Here is a 19,096-nt window from a genome sequence, read left to right as displayed (position 1 = left end):
ATATAAAGGTGTATAATAAAGCCCATAAACATTCAAAACAGTAGATAATATAGCATGGAGCAATCAAAAATTATAGATACGTTGGAGACGTATCAGCTTTCCTGATGAACAATTAAATGTCATAAATGCTTCTCGTACTGCGCCATGGTATGCTGATTATGCTAATTACATTGTTGCTAAATTTATACCACCTAGTTTCACATACCAGCAAAAGAAAAGGTTTTTCTATGATTTAAGACATTACTTCTGGGATGACCCACACCTTTATAAAGAAGAAGTAGATGGTGTTATTAGACGTCGTATACCTAAGCATGAACAGGAACAGATCCTACGCAAGTGTCACTCCGAAGCTTATGGAGGACACCATGCTGGAGATAGAACTGCACATAAGGTATTGCAATCCGGTTTTTATTGGCCTACTCTCTTCAAGGATGCCCGTAAGTTTGTCTTATCTTGTGAGGAATGTCAAAGAATTGGTAATATTAGTAGACGTCAAGAAATGCCTATGAATTATTCACTTGTTATTGAACCATTTGATGTTTGCGGCTTTGATTATATGGGAAATTTTCCTTCCTCTAATGGGTATACACGTATTTTAATTGTTGTTGATTATGTTACTAAGTGGGTAGAAGCTATTCCAACTAGTAGTGCTGATCATAACACCTCTATTAAGATGCTTAAAAAGGTTACTTTTCCGAGGTTTGGAGTCCCTAGATATTTAATAACTGATGGTGGTTCACATTTTATTCATGGTGCTTTCCGTAAAATGCTTGCTAAGTATGATGTTAATCATAGAATTGCATCTCCATATCATCCACAGTCTAGTGGTCAAGTAGAATTGAGCAATAGAGAGCTTAAATTAATTTTGCAAAAGACTGTTAATAGATCTATAAAGAATTAGTCCAAGAAACTTGATGATGCATTATGGGCTTATAGAACTGCATATAAAAATCCTATGGGTATGTCTTCGTATAAAATGGTTTATGGAAAAGCATGTCACTTACCTCTCGAATTAGAACATAAGGCATATTGGGCTATTAAAGAGCTCAACTATGACTTCAAACTTGCCGGTGAGAAGAGGCTTTTTGACATTAGCTCACTTGATGAATGGAGAACCCAGGCCTACGAGAATGCCAAATTGTTTAAAGAAAAAGTTAAAAGATGGCATGATAAAAGGATACAAAAGCGCGAGTTTAATGTAGGTGATTATGTATTGCTATACTACTCTCGTTTAAGATTTTTCGCAGGCAAGCTTCTCTCTAAATGGGAAGGTCCTTATGTCATCGAGGAGGTCTATCATTCCGGTGCCATAAAAATCAACAACTTTGAAGGCACAAATCCGAGGGTGGTGAACGACCAAAGAATCAAACATTATATCTTAGGTAATCCTATAAATGTTGAAACTAATGTTATTGAAACCGTAACCCTAGAGGAATACATAAGGGACACTTTCCAAAACGTTTCAGACTCCGAAAAGGAATAGGTACGTGGTACGGTAAGTAAACCGGCTTCAAAACAGTTCTAATGGCAATTTTTCTCCGTTTTGGAATATTTAAGAAAATAGGAAAATAAGAAGCAGACCAGAAAGGACACGAGGCTTCCACGAGGGTGGAGGGCGCGCCCCTGCCTCGTGGGCACCTCGTGTGCTCTCCGGACTCTGTTTTCTTGCACGATACTTCTTTTGGTCGGTAAAAATTCATTATATAATCTCCCGAAGGTTTTGACCACCGTATCACGCAATTATCTCCTGTCTTTGTTTTGAACTGTTTTTCTAACAGATATAGATCGCCATGGCGTCTTCAAGTGCCCCCAAGGACAAGTTCTTCAAGAAGGTCATCAACCCCTACCTCGTGGAGGTGCTGCAACACCCTCAAACCATTGAGATGCGTGAGGGGTTGCTGCACATCCGCGATGTTGAGGGACCAAGTAGGACCGAAAGCATGGAGACAAGGCTCGAGGCATTGGAGCAACAAGTTTTCAAGTGCCAGGAGATGGTGGAACATGGACTTGACTCCAATCATATAATGATCATGGAGTTCACCAACAACCACAAGCTGGATGACAAGAACATTGGGGAAGCCATCTTCAAGCTTCACGAGAAAATCGAGCGCCTCCTAGCCCAGATCTACGACCCGCAAAACCAAAATTGTGAGTATGAATATAGATTCAAGAGGATGAGTTTGGCTGCAGATTTGAGGATCCCGGAGACTCGGTCATCCTTCTATGATGGTGAGCCTATGCCTTGGAAGATGGACGACAAGCCTACATCATCAGCAACTCCTTCATCACCACCTGCGAGGAAGGAAACATAAACACATGGGTATGGGCACTCCCCTTGGCAACTTCCAAGCTTGGGGGAGTGCCCCGGTATCGTATCACCATCGCTTTTATCTTTACCTTTTTCTTAGTTCGATCCTTTTGGTAATATCTTGATCTAGTAGAATAAAGTTTTAGTATGATCTAGTTGTGAGTTCTGCTTTATGATCCTTCTATGTAATCGAGTCCGTGAGCTATATAATTAAGATTAGTGTTGAATCAAGGGCTTGATTATCTTGCTATGATCTTGAGGGAATAAATAAAAGAAAAAGAAATAAAAAGAAATAAAGAGATCATAAGGATCTTATGGAGAGTAATGACTTCACATAAAAAAGTATGATGAATAAAAGTTGTTGAAAGTTGATAAACATAGTTTTGGTCATCGTTGCAATTAATAGGAAGTAATAAAGAAAGAGAGGTTTTCACATATAAATATACTATCTTGGACATCTTTTATAATTGTGAGCACTCATTAAAGTATGATATGCTAAAGAGTTGACGTTGGACAAGGAAGACAATGTAATGGGTTATGTTTTCTTACATCTGAGATAAATTATATTGTCATGGATCATCCAACATGTTGAACTTGCCTTTCCCTCTTTTGCTAGCCAATTTCCTTGCACCAAGTAGCGATACTACTTGTGCTTCCAAATATCCCTAAACCCAGTTTTGCCATGAGAGTCCACCATATCTACCTATGGATTGAGTAAGATCCTTCAAGTAAGTTGTCATCGGTGCACACAATAAAAATTGCTCTCTAAATATGTATGATCTATTAATGTGAACAGAATAAGCTTTTATACGATCTTGTGATGTGGAAGAAATAAAAGCGACGGACTAAATAATAAAGGTCCATATCACAAGTGGCAATATAAAGTGACGTTCTTTGGCATTAAGATTTTGTGCATCCAACCATAAAAGCGCATGACAACCTCTGCTTCCCTCTGCGAAGGGCCTATCTTTTACTTTTATCTTCTACCTTATATAAGAGTCATGGTGATCTTCACCTTTCCTTTTTACATTTTATCCTTTGGCAAGCGCAATGTGTTGGAAAGATCCAGATACATATAGCTAATTGGATGTGAGTTTTCATGAACTATTATTGTTGACATTACCCTTGAGGTAAAAAGTTGGGAGGCAAACTATAAACCCCTATCTTTCTCTGTGTCCGATTAGAACTTCATAACCATAAATATCGCGTGAGTGTTAGCACTTGTGAAAGACTAAATGTTGGTTGAGTATGTGGACTTGTTGAGAAGCATTGACTCTTTCCTAGGTTATGATAAATTGCAATTGCTTCAATGACTGAGATTATAGTTTGTTAGTTTACAATGAAGTTTCTGATTCATACTTGAGTATGTGAATGAATTGTTACTTTAGCATAAGATATCATATGACAATATATATATATAGAGTGGCACTATTCTAATCCCGGGATTAGAATAGCTATTTGAATCACGGCGCGCCCTATATAGGAGCCGAGCAGATCCTCCCGAACCGCTGTGGCGGCCCACGCGATAAAACAAGAAATAAAAACCTCTTCTCCCCCACTCCCGCACTCCACCCCGCAACCGCCTGCATCCCCGGATCCCCGCCGCCGAGCCCCTCCCCCGATCCCCACGCCGCTTTCACTCCCCTGGATGCCCACGCCGCCGTGCCCCTCCCCGGATCCCCACGCCGCCGCGCCCCTCCACAGAGACTCGCGCCGCAGCGCCCCTCCCCGGAGACCCGCGCCGCCGCGCCCCTCCCCGGAGACCGGTGCTGCCGCACCCCATCCCTGGAAACCCCCGCCGTCGCCCCCGTCCCCGGAGACCCCCATCGGCGCGCCCCCTAACCGGATCCACCCGATAACGTGCGCCCTCCCTGGAACCCCCACGTGCGCCGTCGGATCTTGCGGCCGCCTCACGCCTCCACCACCGGCCACCGCTGCTCTTCCCGTCCCCCACTCTGGTCAACCCCGCACTTCTCCCTCCAGTGAGTCTCCTCCCGCTCTCGGCCTTCCTCTTCTACTTCTCTACCTCCGGGGAACTCCCCTGGTTCCTCCTGCTCATCGTCGCTCCAGTTCCTCTTGTTCATCCATGCGTGACCCTCAGACCACCATTGCGGCATTGTTCTTGTTCTTCAAGCTCTCGTGTCCTGCCGATGTTGTTGTCCCAACCCCCTACACAGCGCGAACGCTATTCTCGAGGATGATTCCGATGCCTGACGGTGCAGTTGCCATCCGCAAGATCTCCCTGACATGTGGATCCATTGGTTCGATTAACCAAGTTCTTGTTCTGAAAATTGAAGTTCACAGAGAACAAGGGGTGAAAAATACAGAGAGTTTTTGCATAAAAAGTTCAGAAAATATGCCCTATCACAATTTTTGTTCATGCTAGTTCATATATCTATTTCTCTTATATATGTATTCAGATTTTGGTTTTTGCAGAAGAAGGCACGAAGTTCACTTACTGTCATCGAGGAAATTCAGCTATACCCTCTCCAACGTCCTCGGCCACGACCGTGCTCCAGCCATAGAGCGCTTGCCTCTGCCGTCTCTAAGTGATTTTTGATGTCTGAAGTTCAGCTATACCTGCAGGTGCAAAAAATAGGTGTTTTGGTCCATTTGTTTCAGTTTGACAAGTCGGTTTTCTTCCAAGTTTATCTCCAAAATGCAACAACGTCTGGAGTTTTAATCCTCCAGTTTCTGTGAGAAGAAGAACGACAACAACATATTTCTATGAACTTCCCATTTGGCCACAACTAGACCCCAAGAAAAGTGCACATACAGGATCCTATTACAACCAAATATGATGTAAAATGCAGAGACAAAAAAGTGAATATATTCAGTAGTTTTTTTGTTTTCTTTCGTGTTTTCTCTGACTATACATGACAGTCTATCATTTGTATTCAAATCAGACCCTTGTTGATGAGCTCATACATTTCTAAATAGTATGCGTTGACATTGTGTTGCCCAAAAAGTTCAACACCGCCATCTCGGGCCGTTCAACGATGCGGATTGCTACGTCTTGAGCTTGCGTTGGTTTTCCCCGAAGAGGAAGGGATGATGCAATAGAGTAGCGTAAGTATTTTCCTCAGTTTTTGAGAACTAAGGTATCAATCCAGTAGGAGCCCACGCTCAAGTCCCTCGTACCTGCACAAAGCGATAGCTACTCGCAACCAACGCGATTAGGGGTTGTCAAGCCCTTCACGGTCACTTACGAGAGTGAGATCTGATAGATAGAATATTTTTGGTGTTTTTGATATAAAGATGCAAAGTAAAAAGTAAAAGCAAAGTAAATAGCAAAACAATATAAAAGTGATGGAGATTGATATGATGAGAATAGACCCGGGGGCCATAGGTTTCACTAGTGGCTTCTCTCAAGAGCATAAGTATTCTACGGTGGGTGAACAAATTACTGTTGAGCAATTGATAGAATTGAGCATAATTATGAGAATATCTAGGGATGATCATGTATATAGGCATCACGTCCGTGACAAGTAGATCGAAACGATTCTGCATCTACTACTATTACTCCACTCATCGACCGCTATCCAGCATGCATCTAGAGTATTAAGTTAAAAACAGAGTAACGCCTTAAACAAAATGACATGATGTAGAGAGATAAATTCATGCAATATGAAATAAACCCCATCTTGTTATCCTCGATGGCAACGATACAATACGTGCCTTGCTGCCCCTTTTGTCACTGGGTAAGGACACCGCAAGATCGAACCCAAAGCTAAGCACTTCTCCCATGGCAAGAACTATCAATCTAGTTGGCCAAACCAAACGGATAATTCGAAGAGACTTGCAAAGATAACCAGTCATACATAAAAGAATTCAGAGAAGATTCAAATATTATTCATAGATAGACTTGATCATAAACCCACAATTCATCGGTCTCAACAAACACACCGCAAAAAGAAGATTACATCAAATAGATCTCCACGAGAGAGGGGGAGAACTTTGTATTAAGATTCAAAGAGAGAAGAAGCCATCTAGATACTAACTATGGACCCGAAGGTCTGAGGTAAACTACTCACACTTCATCGGAGGGGCTAGGATGATGTATAAGCCCTCCGTGATGACGGCCCTCTTCCGGCGGAGCTTCGGAACAGGCCCCAAGATGGGATCTCGTGGATACAGAAAGTTGCGGAGGTGGAATTAGGTTTTTGGCTCCTGTTCTGATCGTTTGGGGGTACGTGTGTATATATAGGAGGAAGGAGTACGTCGGTGGAGCACCGAGGGGCCCACGAGGCAGGGGGGCGCACCCTAGGGGGGGCGCCCCCCACCCTCGTGACCACCTCGTTGATCCCTTGCAGTAGGGTCCAAGTCTCCTGGATCACGTTCGGTGAGAAAATCACGTTTCCGAAGATTTTATTCCGTTTGGACTCTGTTTGATATTCCGTTTATCCGAAACACTGAAATAGGCAAAAAAAACATCAATTCTGGGCTGGGCCTCCGGTTAATAGGTTAGTCCCAAAAATAATATAAAAGTGGAAAATAAAGCCCAATATAGTCCAAAATAGTAGATAATATAGCATGGAGCAATCAAAAATTATAGATACGTTGCAGACGTATCGGGCATCCCCAAGCTTAATTCCTGCTCGTCCTCGAGTAGGTAAATGATAAAAAGAGAATTTTTGATGTGGAGTGCTACTTGGCATAATTTCAATGCAAATCTTCTTAATTGTGGTATGAATATTTAGATCAGAAAGATTTAAGATAAAAATTTATATTGACATAGAAAATAATAATACTTCAAGCATACTAACAAAGCAATTATGTCTTCTCAAAATAACATGGCCAAAGAAAGTTATCCCTAAAAAATCATATAGTCTGGCTATGCTCCATCTTCCCCACACAAAGTATTTAAATCATGTACAACCCCGATGACAAGCCAAGCAATTGTTTCATACTCTAACTTTTTCAAAACTTTTTCAATCTTCACGCAATACATGAGTGTGAGCCATGGATATAGCACTATAGGTGGAATAGAATGGTGGTTGTGGAGAAGACAAAAAGGAGAAGATAGTCTCACATCAACTAGGCCTATCAACGGGCTATGGAGATGCCCATCAATAGATATCAATGTGAGTGAGTAGGGATTGCCATGCAACCGATGCACTAGAGCTATAAGTATATGAAAGCTCAAAAAGAAACTAAGTGGGTGTGCATCCAACTTGCTTGCTCATGAAGTTCTATAATGAAAAATTCCCACTAGTATATGAAAGTGATAACATGAGAGACTCTCTACTATGAAGATCACGGTGCTACTTTGAAGCACAAGTGTGGTAAAAGGATAGTAACATTGTCCCTTCTCTCTTTTTCTCTCATCATTTTCTTTGTTTGGGCCTTTTCTCTTTTTTTATGGCCTCTGTTTTTCGTCCGGAGTCTCATCCCGACTTATGGGGGAATCATAGTCTCCATCATTCTTTCCTCACTGGGACAATGCTCTAATAATGATGATCATTCTTATAACTCAACAATTACAACTCGATACTTAGAACAAAATATGACTCTATGTGAATGCATCCGGCGGTGTGCCGGGATATGAATATGGCAATGATGAAGTGTGTCATGATGAACTAGATGGTGGAAAGTTGCATGGCAATATATCTCGGAATGGCTATGGAAATGCCATAATAGGTAGGTATGGTGGCTGTTTTGAGGAAGGTATATGGTAGGTGTATGATACCGACAAAAGTTGCGCGGTATTAGAGAGGCTAGCAAAGGTGGAAGGGTGAGAGTGCATATAATCCATGGACTCAACATTAGTCATAAAGAACTCATATACTTATTGCAAAAATCTAGAAGTTATCAAAGCAAAGTATTACGCGCATGCTCCTAGGGGGATAGATTGGTAGGAAAAGACCATCGCTCGTCCCCGACCGCCACTCATAAGGAAGAAAATCAATAAATAAATCATGCTCCGACTTTATTACATAACGGTTCACCATACGTGCATGCTATGGGAATCACAAACTTTAACACAAGTATTCTTTAAATTCACAACTACTCAACTAACATGACTTTAATATTATCACCTCCATAACTCAAAACAATTATCATGCTTCAATCTTTTCTTAGTATTCAACACACTCAAAAGAGAGTTTCACAAATCTTGAATACCAAGCATATTATTATTAGGCAAATTACCATGCTACTAAGAGACTCTCAAATTAATTTAAGTGAAGCATGAGAGATCAATAGTTTCTTTAAAACATATCCACCACCGTGCTCTAAAAGATCTAAGTGAAGCACATAGAGCAAAATTATAATGCTTAAAAGATATAAGTGAAGCACATAGAGCAAAATTATCTAGCTCAAAGGATATAAGTGAAGCACATAGAGCAAAATTACTTAGCTCAATAGATATAAGTGAAGCACATAGAGCAAAACTACTTAGCTCAAAAGATATAAGTGAAGCACATAGAGTATTCTATCAAATTTTAATTCATGTATGGATCTCTAAAAAGGTGTGTACAGCAAGGTTGATTGTGGCATACTAACAAATAAAGACACAAATAATACAAGATGCTCCAAGCAAAACACATATCATGTTGGTGAATAAAAATATAGCTCCAAGTAAATTACCGATGGAAGTGGACGAAAGAGGGGATGTCTTCCGGGGGCATCCCCAAGCTTTGGCTTTTTGGTGTCCTTGGATTATCTTGGGGGTGCCATGGGCATCCCCAAGCTTGGGCTCTTGCCACTCCTTGTTCCATGATCCATCAAAAGAATTCACCCAAAACTTGAAAACTTCACAACACAAAACTCAAAATAGAAAACTCGTGAGCTCCGTTAGCGAAAGAAAACAAAAGACCACTTCAAGGTACTGTAATGAACTCATTATTTATTTATATTGGTGTTAAACCTACTGTATTACAACTTCTCTATGGATTATAAACTATTTTACTAGCCATAGATTCATCAAAATAAGCAAACAACACACGAAAAACAGAATCTGTCAAAAACAGAACAGTCTGTAGTAATCTGTAGCTAGCACAATATCTGGAACCCCTAAAATTATAAAATAAATTGCTGGACGTGAGTAATTTATCTATTAATCATCTGAAAAAATAATTAACTAAATATCACTCTTCAAATAAAAATAACAGCATTTCTCGTGAGCGCTAAAGTTTCTGTTTTTTACAGCAAGTTCAACATGACTTTCCCCAAGTCTTCCCAATGGTTCTACTTGGCACAAACACTAATTAAACATAAAAAACACAACCAAAACAGAGGCTAAATAATTTATTTATTACTAAACAGGAGAAAAAAGCAAGGAATAAAAATAAAATTGGGTTGCCTCCCAACAAGCGCTATCGTTTAACGCCCCTAGCTAGGCATAACGAGCAAGAATATATCTAGGTATTGCCATCTTTGGTAGGCAATCCATAAGTGGCTCTCATGATAGTTTCATATGGTAATTTTATTTTCTTTCTTGGAAAGTGTTCCATGCCCTTTTTTAATGGAAATTGAAATCTAATATTCCCTTCCTTCATATCAATAATCGCACCAACCGTTCTAAGGAAAGGTCTACCAAGAATAATAGGGCAAGAAGGATTGCAATCTATATCAAGAACAATGAAATCTGCGGGCACATAATTCCTATTTGCAACAATAAGAACATCATTAATCCTTCCCATAGGTTTCTTAATAGTGGAATCCTCAAGATGCAAGTTTAGAGAGCAATCATCAAAGTTACAGAAATCTAGTAAATCACACAAAGTCTTGGGAATAGTAGAGACACTGGCACCCAAATCACACAAAGCATAAAACTCATGATCTTTAATTTTAATTTTAATAGTTGGTTCCCACTCATCATAGAGTTTTCTAGGGATAGAAATTTTCAATTCAAGTTTTTCTTCATAAGATCGCATCAAGGCATCAACAATATGTTCGATGAAGGCTTTATTTCGATTATAAGAATGTGGAGAATTTAGCACAGATTGCAACAAGGAAATACAATCAATCAAAGAGCAACTTTCATAATTAAATTCCTTGAAATCCAATATAGTGGGTTTAGCAACATCTAGATTTTTATTTCTTTCAATCCCACTTTCATCAATTTCATCATTAAAATCTAAATACTCCGAATTTTTAGAACGCCTTCTTCTAGGTAAAGGAAGATCATATTCAGTTTCATCAAGATTCATATTGCAAAATAAAGATTTAATGGAGACACATCAATAACTTTTAGATCTTCATCTTGATTTTCATAGGATATTCGGTTTAGCGGCCATCTTATTGACTAAGGTGGCTTGCATATCCGAAATTTCAGCAGTCATCTTCTCTAGACGAGCAATCTGGGATCTTATACCCTCAAATTCTTTAGACATATCATCAAGCTCTTTATTCATATAACTCATAAAACTTTTTTGTTCCTTAAGCTCGTTTCTAAAGAAATTATTATGCTCAAATTGCAAAACCATAAACTTCCTAACGTTGTTTTCGATCTCTCTAACCTTTTAAGGTGAAGATCACCAAATCTGTTGAGAGCCATCGCGACAAACAAGCAATCTGACACACGAGCAAACAAAAAGCAAACGGACAAAAGAGGCAAACAGAGAGGGAGGATAGAGAGAGAGGGCGAATAAAACGGCAAGGGTGAATTGGGGGGAGAGGAAAACGAGAGGCAAATGGCAAATAATGTAATGCGAGAGATAGGGATTGTGATGGGTACTTGGTATATGACTTTTTGCGTAGACTCCCCAGCAACGGCGCCAGAAATCCTTCTTGCTACGTCTTGAGCTTGCGTTGGTTTTCCCCGAAGAGGAAGGGATGATGCAACAGAGTAGCGTAAGTATTTCCCTCAGTTTTTGAGAACCAAGGTATCAATCCAGTAGGAGCCCACGCTCAAGTCCCTCGTACCTGCACAAAGCGATAGCTACTCGCAACCAACGCGATTAGGGGTTGTCAAGCCCTTCACGGTCACTTACGAGAGTGAGATCTGATAGATAGAATATTTTTGGTGTTTTTGATATAAAGATGCAAAGTAAAAAGTAAAAGCAAAGTAAATAGCAAAACAATATAAAAGTGATGGAGATTGATATGATGAGAATAGACCCGGGGGCCATAGGTTTCACTAGTGGCTTCTCTCAAGAGCATAAGTATTCTATGGTAGGTGAACAAATTACTGTTGAGCAATTGATAGAATTGAGCATAATTATGAGAATATCTAGGCATGATCATGTATATAGGCATCACGTCCGTGACAAGTAGATCGAAACGATTCTGCATCTACTACTATTACTCCACTCATCGACCGCTATCCAGCATGCATCTAGAGTATTAAGTCAAAACAGAGTAACGCCTTAAGCAAGATGACATGATGTAGAGAGATAAATTCATGCAATATGAAATAAACCCCATCTTGTTATCCTCGATGGAAACGATACAATACGTGCCTTGCTGCCCCTTCTGTCACTGGGTAAGGACACTGCAAGATCGAACCCAAAGCTAAGCACTTCTCCCATGGCAAGAACTACCAATCTAGTTGGCCAAACCAAACGGATAATTCGAAGAGACTTGCAAAGATAACCAATCATACATAAAAGAATTCAGAGAAGATTCAAATATTATTCATAGATAGACTTGATCATAAACCCACAATTCATCGGTCTCAACAAACACACTGCAAAAAGAAGATTACATCGAATAGATATCCACGAGAGAGGGGGAGAACTTTGTATTGAGATTCAAAGAGAGAGAATAAGCCATCTAGCTACTACCTATGGACCCGAAGGTCTGAGGTAAACTACTCACACTTCATCGGAGAGGCTAGGATGATATAGAAGCCCTCTGTGATGACGGCCCTCTTCCGGCGGAGCTCCGGAACAGGCCCCGAGATGGGATCTCGTGGATACAGAAAGTTGCAGCGGTGGAATTAGGTTTTTGGCTCCTGTTCTGATCGTTTGGGGGTACGTGTGTATATATAGGAGGAAGGAGTACGTCGGTGGAGCACCAAGGGGCCCACGAGGCGGGGGGTGCGCCCCCCCACCCTCGTGACCACCTCGTTGATCCCTTGCAGTAGGGTCCAAGTCTCCTGGATCACGTTCGGTGAGAAAATCACGTTTCCGAAGATTTTATTCCATTTGGACTCCGCTTGATATTCCGTTTATCCGAAACACTAAATTAGGCAAAAAAACAGCAATTCTGGGCTGGGCCTCCGGTTAATAGGTTAGTCCCAAAAATAATATAAAAGTGGAAAATAAAGCCCAATATAGTCCAAAATAGTAGATAATATAGCATGGAGCAATCAAAAATTATAGGTACGTTGGAGACGTATCACGGCTCCAAGAAGTTTGTTTTCCATATTGGTTTTATAGTGTCAATTTTTCTGTGTTCATGTAGTAAAACATTAGGAAGTTCAATTTTAAGGAAGCAACAAGTTCAACCAATACGGAAACACTAAAAAAAATACATTGAATAGAAACTTTTTAGTGGGGTTCAAATTGGAAAGACATGGAAAAAAATTGTTCTCTGCTCTTTACAGTAAAAAATGTATCATGTATTGGTTGGTTTCCTCAATTAGTTGTCTCTCTGACACACATTATGTTGTTGCTTTCCTTCTCCTTCATAAAACTGTTACAAAATAATAGAGCATAGAAGTTCGATATTAAAAGCAAAAAAACAAGCGAGCATTCTTGAAGACAAAAAAGGTTGATGCGAAGTTCATATTCTCTGTCGCGGATAGTTCAATATGTTCGCTTAGGGCAAAACACACACATTGGGTATAAAAAAGAGGTGAACATACAAAAAATTCACGAAGTTCAAATTTTGAAAATAGAGAAGTCTGAAGTTTATTAAAAAAGAAAAAAAATATTCGTTTCCAAAAAGTAAAATAAAAACATTCGGGTTTAAATACCACAACAGTTTGGATGTTTATTAAAATACTCCTAGCAAAAAATAAAAAAACTAGGAAGTTCAATTTTAAATCATAGAATAGTTTGATGTATATTAAAATCTTGGATTTTTCTCCTTATTACAAGAATAAGGCCAAGAAGTTCAAACTAAAATAACGAAGTAGTTTGATGTATATAAAGAACGGAGATTTTTCTGTTTACTAAATAATAAAACCAAAGAAGTTCAACTTTTAAAAGTAGAGTGTTTGATACTTATTTGAAACTCAGTTTTTTCGGTTACTAAAGAATAAGACCAGTAAGATATATTCAAAATAATGAAGAAGTTCAATGTTTCTAACAAAACTTTCATTTTTCACAAATCTAAAAATCACACAAAAGAAGTTGAAAAAAGAAAGTTAGAGCGATTCGATGTCTATAAAAAACTCAGATTTTTTTCGCTACTAAAGTGAAATAGGGAGAAGTTCAAATTGCCAACAGACGGAGGTTCACGTACTGCATGGTGTGTGTTTCGTATGAAAAAATAGGAGTAAAAAGGTGAAGTCCAAAAATTTTGTTGCTAGAAGTTCAAGTGCACAAACTGGGAAAGTTCAAAAGGTTCCTCCTGTTAAACAAGTTTCCACAACGGAAGCTCAAATTAAATAAAAAAATAGTTCACAAAAATTAATTAGAAAAAGAATGTGAAGGGGGTCCAATATTTATGACAAAACTAGGATATTTTGATGCTAAAAGAAATAAACCAAGAAGTCCAAATAATAAAAAAAGAGAAGTTCAATATTTAAAAAAACACAGATTTTCTTTGTTACTAAAGTATAAAATTAAAGAAATTCAAATTAAAATAAAAGGAGTAGTTTGATGTTTACGTAAAACTCAAATTCTTTCCATTTCTAGGAAAATAAAATAAAATTATGAGGTTCAATTTAAAAAAAAATTGATGCTTATTTGAAAACACATTTTTTCTAAGAATAAGACTAAGAAGTTCAATTTGAAATAACAGAGAAGTTCAAAGTATATAAAAAACTGAGATTTGTTGCAAGAAGTTCACGTGCACCTCTATGCACGGTTCAGAATTTATATTGCGGGACGTTCGACCTCTAGTTACATGTTTCAAAAATGGCAAAAAATGACGTTCACCCTTAAATTGTGTGTAATTCAACGTATACACAAAAATGTGATAGAAGTTCATACTGAAAACAGTGAGAAGTTCAAGTACTGCAAGGAATGCGTTTCAGGTGAAATAAAAGTATAGAAAAATAAAAGTTTAAAAGGTTTATTCACAAAAGTTCAAGTGCTCTGTCCAGGGAAGTTAAAAAATTCTTGCGAGAATGGTTCACCTTGTATGTCCATGTTCAAAAACAAAAAAAATGTTTTTTGGGGTTTTAAAACAATTCTCTCAATCCACGAAGAAGTTCAGTTATTATTTGGGACCAATTTGATTTCAAAAAGAAAATAAAAAATCAAATTATAAAAATGGAAAAAGTTCATGTACTACATGGTGTGTGTTTAATATGAGAAAAAAATGAATTAAAAGGCAAGGTCCAAATTTTTTGTTGTTATAAGTTCAACTACTCGGTCGAAGAAAATTAAAAAATTATTGTGAGAGAGGTTTGTACAAAAGTAATATCATTTGTGTGACACTGACGAATGAACGAGATAATTACAAACGAAAGTATGTAACAGAAGTTCAACGTGAAAACAGCACGAAGTTTAACTACTACGCTGAATGAATTTCAGATGAAAAACTTTTAAAATCATCGCGAGTATGAAAAAACGATCAACACGGGAAAGTTGTGTGCTTACAACAGCTTTCCGCCGGTATATCACTTGCTCAATTCCGGTGAGTGGATGGAGAGCTACGAGCAGTGGATGGAGAGCTACGAGCAAAAAAATCACGTGAAAAACATAGTGAAGTTCAGGTACACGCGCCGAGAAGTTCAGGTTCTTCACGCGCTGCATTTCCGAAGAATCTGTTTCGCGATAAAGGCGGAACGAATGATCTCGCCGTTTTCAAAATTACATAAAAACGGCTGGGAATCAGAGAAAACCATCAACATGGAAAAGTTTTGCATTTTCCGTAGCTTTTCAGCGGTATATTATTTGCCTCATTCCGATAAAGTTTGTAGAAATTACGGGGAAAATACATTTTTAGCCATTTTCAAAATTGACTTAAAACCATAAGGAATTGGGAGAAACAATATATACAAAAAAGTTTTCCATTTCTTCAAGCTTTCCAACACGATATGATTTGTTGCATTCGGACGTACGGTTAAAACATTAGCTCGAAAATACGAACTCGGTGGAACTTGTATCGTTTTCTAAATTACTTTTAAATTGTTCAAAATTAGAAAAAACTTTCAACATGAAAAAGTAGTGTATTTTCATAAGCTTTCCAACGCCATATTATTTGCCTCAATTGGATTAGCCGTTTAGAAATGGCATCGAAAATACGAACTCAGGTGTTCCGTTTATGAAATTCTACGGTTTTCCAAATTACCCTTTATCCATAGGGAATTAGAGAAAACTTTCAACATGTGGAAGGAGCGGTTTTGCAGCAGGTTTCCAACGCCATATTATTTGCCTCATTCCGATAAATGGTTTAGAAATGCGATCAAAAATATGATTCATGTTTTTTGTATGAGGAAAAAACAGTTTTCAAAACTGCTCTTAAACCGCTTACATTTTGCCAAAATTTTAACTTGGGTCATGATACTGGTGTCCATAGCTTTCCAACAGTATATCGCAAGCCCCATTTGAGCAATGTTGGCGGAAGTTCAACCTAGCACTAGGAGAAGTTCGGGTCAAATAAATCAGGTAGTAAAATTAAAAAAACACAATTTCATCACGATCCCGAAAGCAAAATCCGCCAACGAGCGAGATTCCTATTTAAAACCGGTATTTAGTTGCTAAAAAACATTTCTAGATTACACTAACACCATATAGAACACGACTAAGCAAAATAATTCACGGGGGGAGCCATGGTTGCGAAGATAGCCCGAAGGTCGGGTTCGTACAGAGGGAAGTTCAAGCACGTTATTCAGGCAGTTCAGGTTGTGATCAGAATATTATTTTGATCCCATGATCAGAATATATATACCTCATGTCCGTATTTTATTTTATCGACACCTCTATCTCTAAACATGTGGACATATTTTTCGATTTCGACTTTCGCTTGAGTACAAACGAGGTCTAAGCTTGGGGGAGTTGATACGTCCATTTTGCATCATGTTTTTATATCGATAATTATCACATTATGGGTTGTTATTACACATTATGTAACAATACTTATGCATATTCTCTTTTATTTTACAAGGTTTACATGAAGAGGGGGGTGCCGGCAGCTGGAATTCTGGGCTGGAAAAGGAGCAAATATTAGAGACCTATTCTGCACATCTCCAAAAGCCCTGAAACTCCACGGGAGTTATTTTCAAAATATATAAAAAATACTGAGCGAAGGAAGTACCAGAGGGGGGCCACCCACCATCCACGAGGGTGGGGGCGCGCCCTACCCCCTGGGCGCGCCCCCTGCCTTGTGGGCCCCCTGGTGGCTGATAACCCACAAGTATAGGGGATCGCAACAGCTTTCGAGGGTAGAGTATTCAACCCAAATTTATTGATTCGACACAAGGGGAGCCAAAGAATATTCTCAAGTATTAGCAGCTGAGTTGTCAATTCAACCACACCTGGAAACTTAGTATCTGCAGCAAAGTGTTTAGTAGCAAAGTAATATGATAGTAGTGGTAGCGGCAACAAAAGTAAAGACAAAAAAAGTAATGTTTTTGGTATTTTGTAGTGATTGTAACAGTAGCAGCGGGAAAGTAAATAAGCGAGAACCAGTATATGGAAAACTCGTAGGCACCGGATCAGTGATGGATAATTATGCCGGATGCGGTTCATCATGTAGCAGTCATAACATAGGGTGACATAGAACTAGCTCCAATTCATCAATGTAATGTAGGCATGTATTCCGTATATACTCATACGTGCTTATGGAAAAGAACTTGCATGACATCTTTTGTCCTACCCTCCCATGGCAGCGGGGTCCTATCAGAAACTAAGGGATATTAAGGCCTCCTTTTAATAGAGAACCGGAACAAAGCATTAGCAGATAGTGAATACATGAACTCCTCAAACTAAGGTCATCACCGGGAGTGGTCCCGATTATTGTCACTTCGGGGTTGCCGGATCATAACACATAGTAGGTGACTATAGACTTGCAAGATAGGATCAAGAACTCACATGTATTCATGAAAACATAATAGGTTCAGATCTGAAATCATGGCACTCGGGCCCTAGTGACAAGCATTAAGCATAACAAAGTCATAGCAACATCAATCTCAGAACATAATGGATACTAGGGATCAAACCCTAACAAAACTAACTCGATTACATGATAAATCTCATCCAACCCATCACCGTCCAGCAAGCCTACGATGGAATTACTCACGCACGGCGGCGAGCATCATGAAATTGGTGATGGAGGATGGTTGATGATGATGACGGCGACGAATCCCCCTCTCCGGAGCCCCGAACGGACTCCAGATCAGCCCTCCCGAGAGGTTTTAGGGCTTGGCGGCGGCTCCGTATCGTAAAACGCAATGATTTCTTCTCTCTGATTTTTTTCTCTCCGAAAGCAAATATATAGAGTTGGAGTTGGCGTCGGAGGGCATCCAGGGGGGCCACGAGGTAGGGGGGCGCGCCCTAGAGGGCGGGGGCGCGCCCCCACCCTCGTGGACAGGGTGTGGGCCCCCTGGTCTTCATCTTTGGCGAGGATTTTTTATTATTTTTTCTAAGATGTTCCGTGGAGTTTCAGGTCATTCCGAGAATATTTGTTTTCTGCACATAAAACAACACCATGGCAATTCTGCTGAAAACAGCGTCAGTCCGGGTTAGTTCCATTCAAATCATACAAGTTAGAGTCCAAAACAAGGGCAAAGGTGTTTGGAAAAGTAGATACGACGGAGACGTATCAGTGGCCCTCTAATGCCCATCTTTGGCTATATGGAGTCTTTCGTCGAGGAAAAAAATCATAAGCAAGCTCACGGGACGAAACTCCGCCACCACGAGGCGGAACCTTGGCGGAACCAATCTAGGGCTCCGGCGGAGCTGTTCTGCCGGGGAAACTTCCCTCCAGGAGAGGGAATTCATCACCATCGTCATCACCAACGATCCTCTCATCGGGAGGGGGGCAATCTTCATCAACATCTTCACCAGCACCATCTCATCTCAAACCCTAGTTCATCTCTTGTATCCAATCTTTGTATCCAAACCTCAGATTGGTACCTGTGGGTTGCTAGTAGTGTTGATTACTCCTTGTAGTTGATGCTAGTTGGTTTACTTGGTGGAAGATCATATGTTGAGATCCATTATGCATATTAATACCCCTCTGATTATGAACATGAATATGCTTTGTGAGTAGTTACGTTTGTTCCTGAGGACATGGGAGAAGTCTTGCTATAAGTAGTCATGTGAATTTGGTATTCGTTCGATATTTTGATGAGATGTATGTTGTCATCCCTCTAGTGGTGTCATGTGAACGTCGACTACATGACACTTCACCATTGTTTGGGCCTAGAGGGAGACATTGGGAAGTGATAAGTAGATGATGGGTTGCTAGAGTGACAGAAGCTTAAACCCTAGTTTATGCGTTGCTTCGTAAGGGGCTGATTTGGATCCATATGTTTCATGCTATGGTTAGGTTTACGTTAATACTTCTGTTGTAGTTGCGGATGCTTGCAATACAGGTTAATCATAAGTGGGATGCTTGTCCAAGTAAGGGCAGTACCCAAGCACCGGTCCACCCACATATCAAATTATCAAAGTACCGAACGCGAATCATATGAACGTGATGAAAACTAGCTTGACGATAATTCCCATGTGTCCTCGGAAGCGCTTTCCTTTATATAAGAATTTGTCCAGGCTTGTCCTTTGC

At 39.6% G+C, this 19,096-nt stretch overlaps 1 protein-coding gene across 2 annotated transcripts; it reads left to right on the top strand.

Annotated features, from left to right (window-relative positions):
- The first annotated feature begins 3,828 nt into the window (after positions 1–3,828).
- On the top strand, positions 3,829–5,258 carry LOC125548904 (formin-like protein 13). Of its 2 annotated transcripts, none has more exons than XM_048712427.1 (2): positions 3,829–4,290; positions 4,745–5,258. In XM_048712427.1, exons 1-2 carry the CDS (start codon positions 3,957–3,959, stop codon positions 4,831–4,833), a joined length of 423 nt encoding a protein of 140 aa, XP_048568384.1. In that variant the 5' UTR covers positions 3,829–3,956; the 3' UTR covers positions 4,834–5,258. The 2 variants fall into 2 exon arrangements, with proteins under 2 accessions (XP_048568384.1, XP_048568383.1); XM_048712426.1 differs by having other exon boundaries at positions 4,729–5,258.
- The last annotated feature ends 13,838 nt before the right edge of the window (positions 5,259–19,096 follow it).

Source organism: Triticum urartu, chromosome 3 (assembly GCF_003073215.2).
Source record: "Triticum urartu cultivar G1812 chromosome 3, Tu2.1, whole genome shotgun sequence".
In the NCBI taxonomy this organism is placed as follows: Eukaryota; Viridiplantae; Streptophyta; class Magnoliopsida; order Poales; family Poaceae; genus Triticum; species Triticum urartu.
The sequence above is the reverse complement of the archived record's forward strand: the minus strand, read 5'-3'. Positions and strand labels throughout refer to the sequence as shown.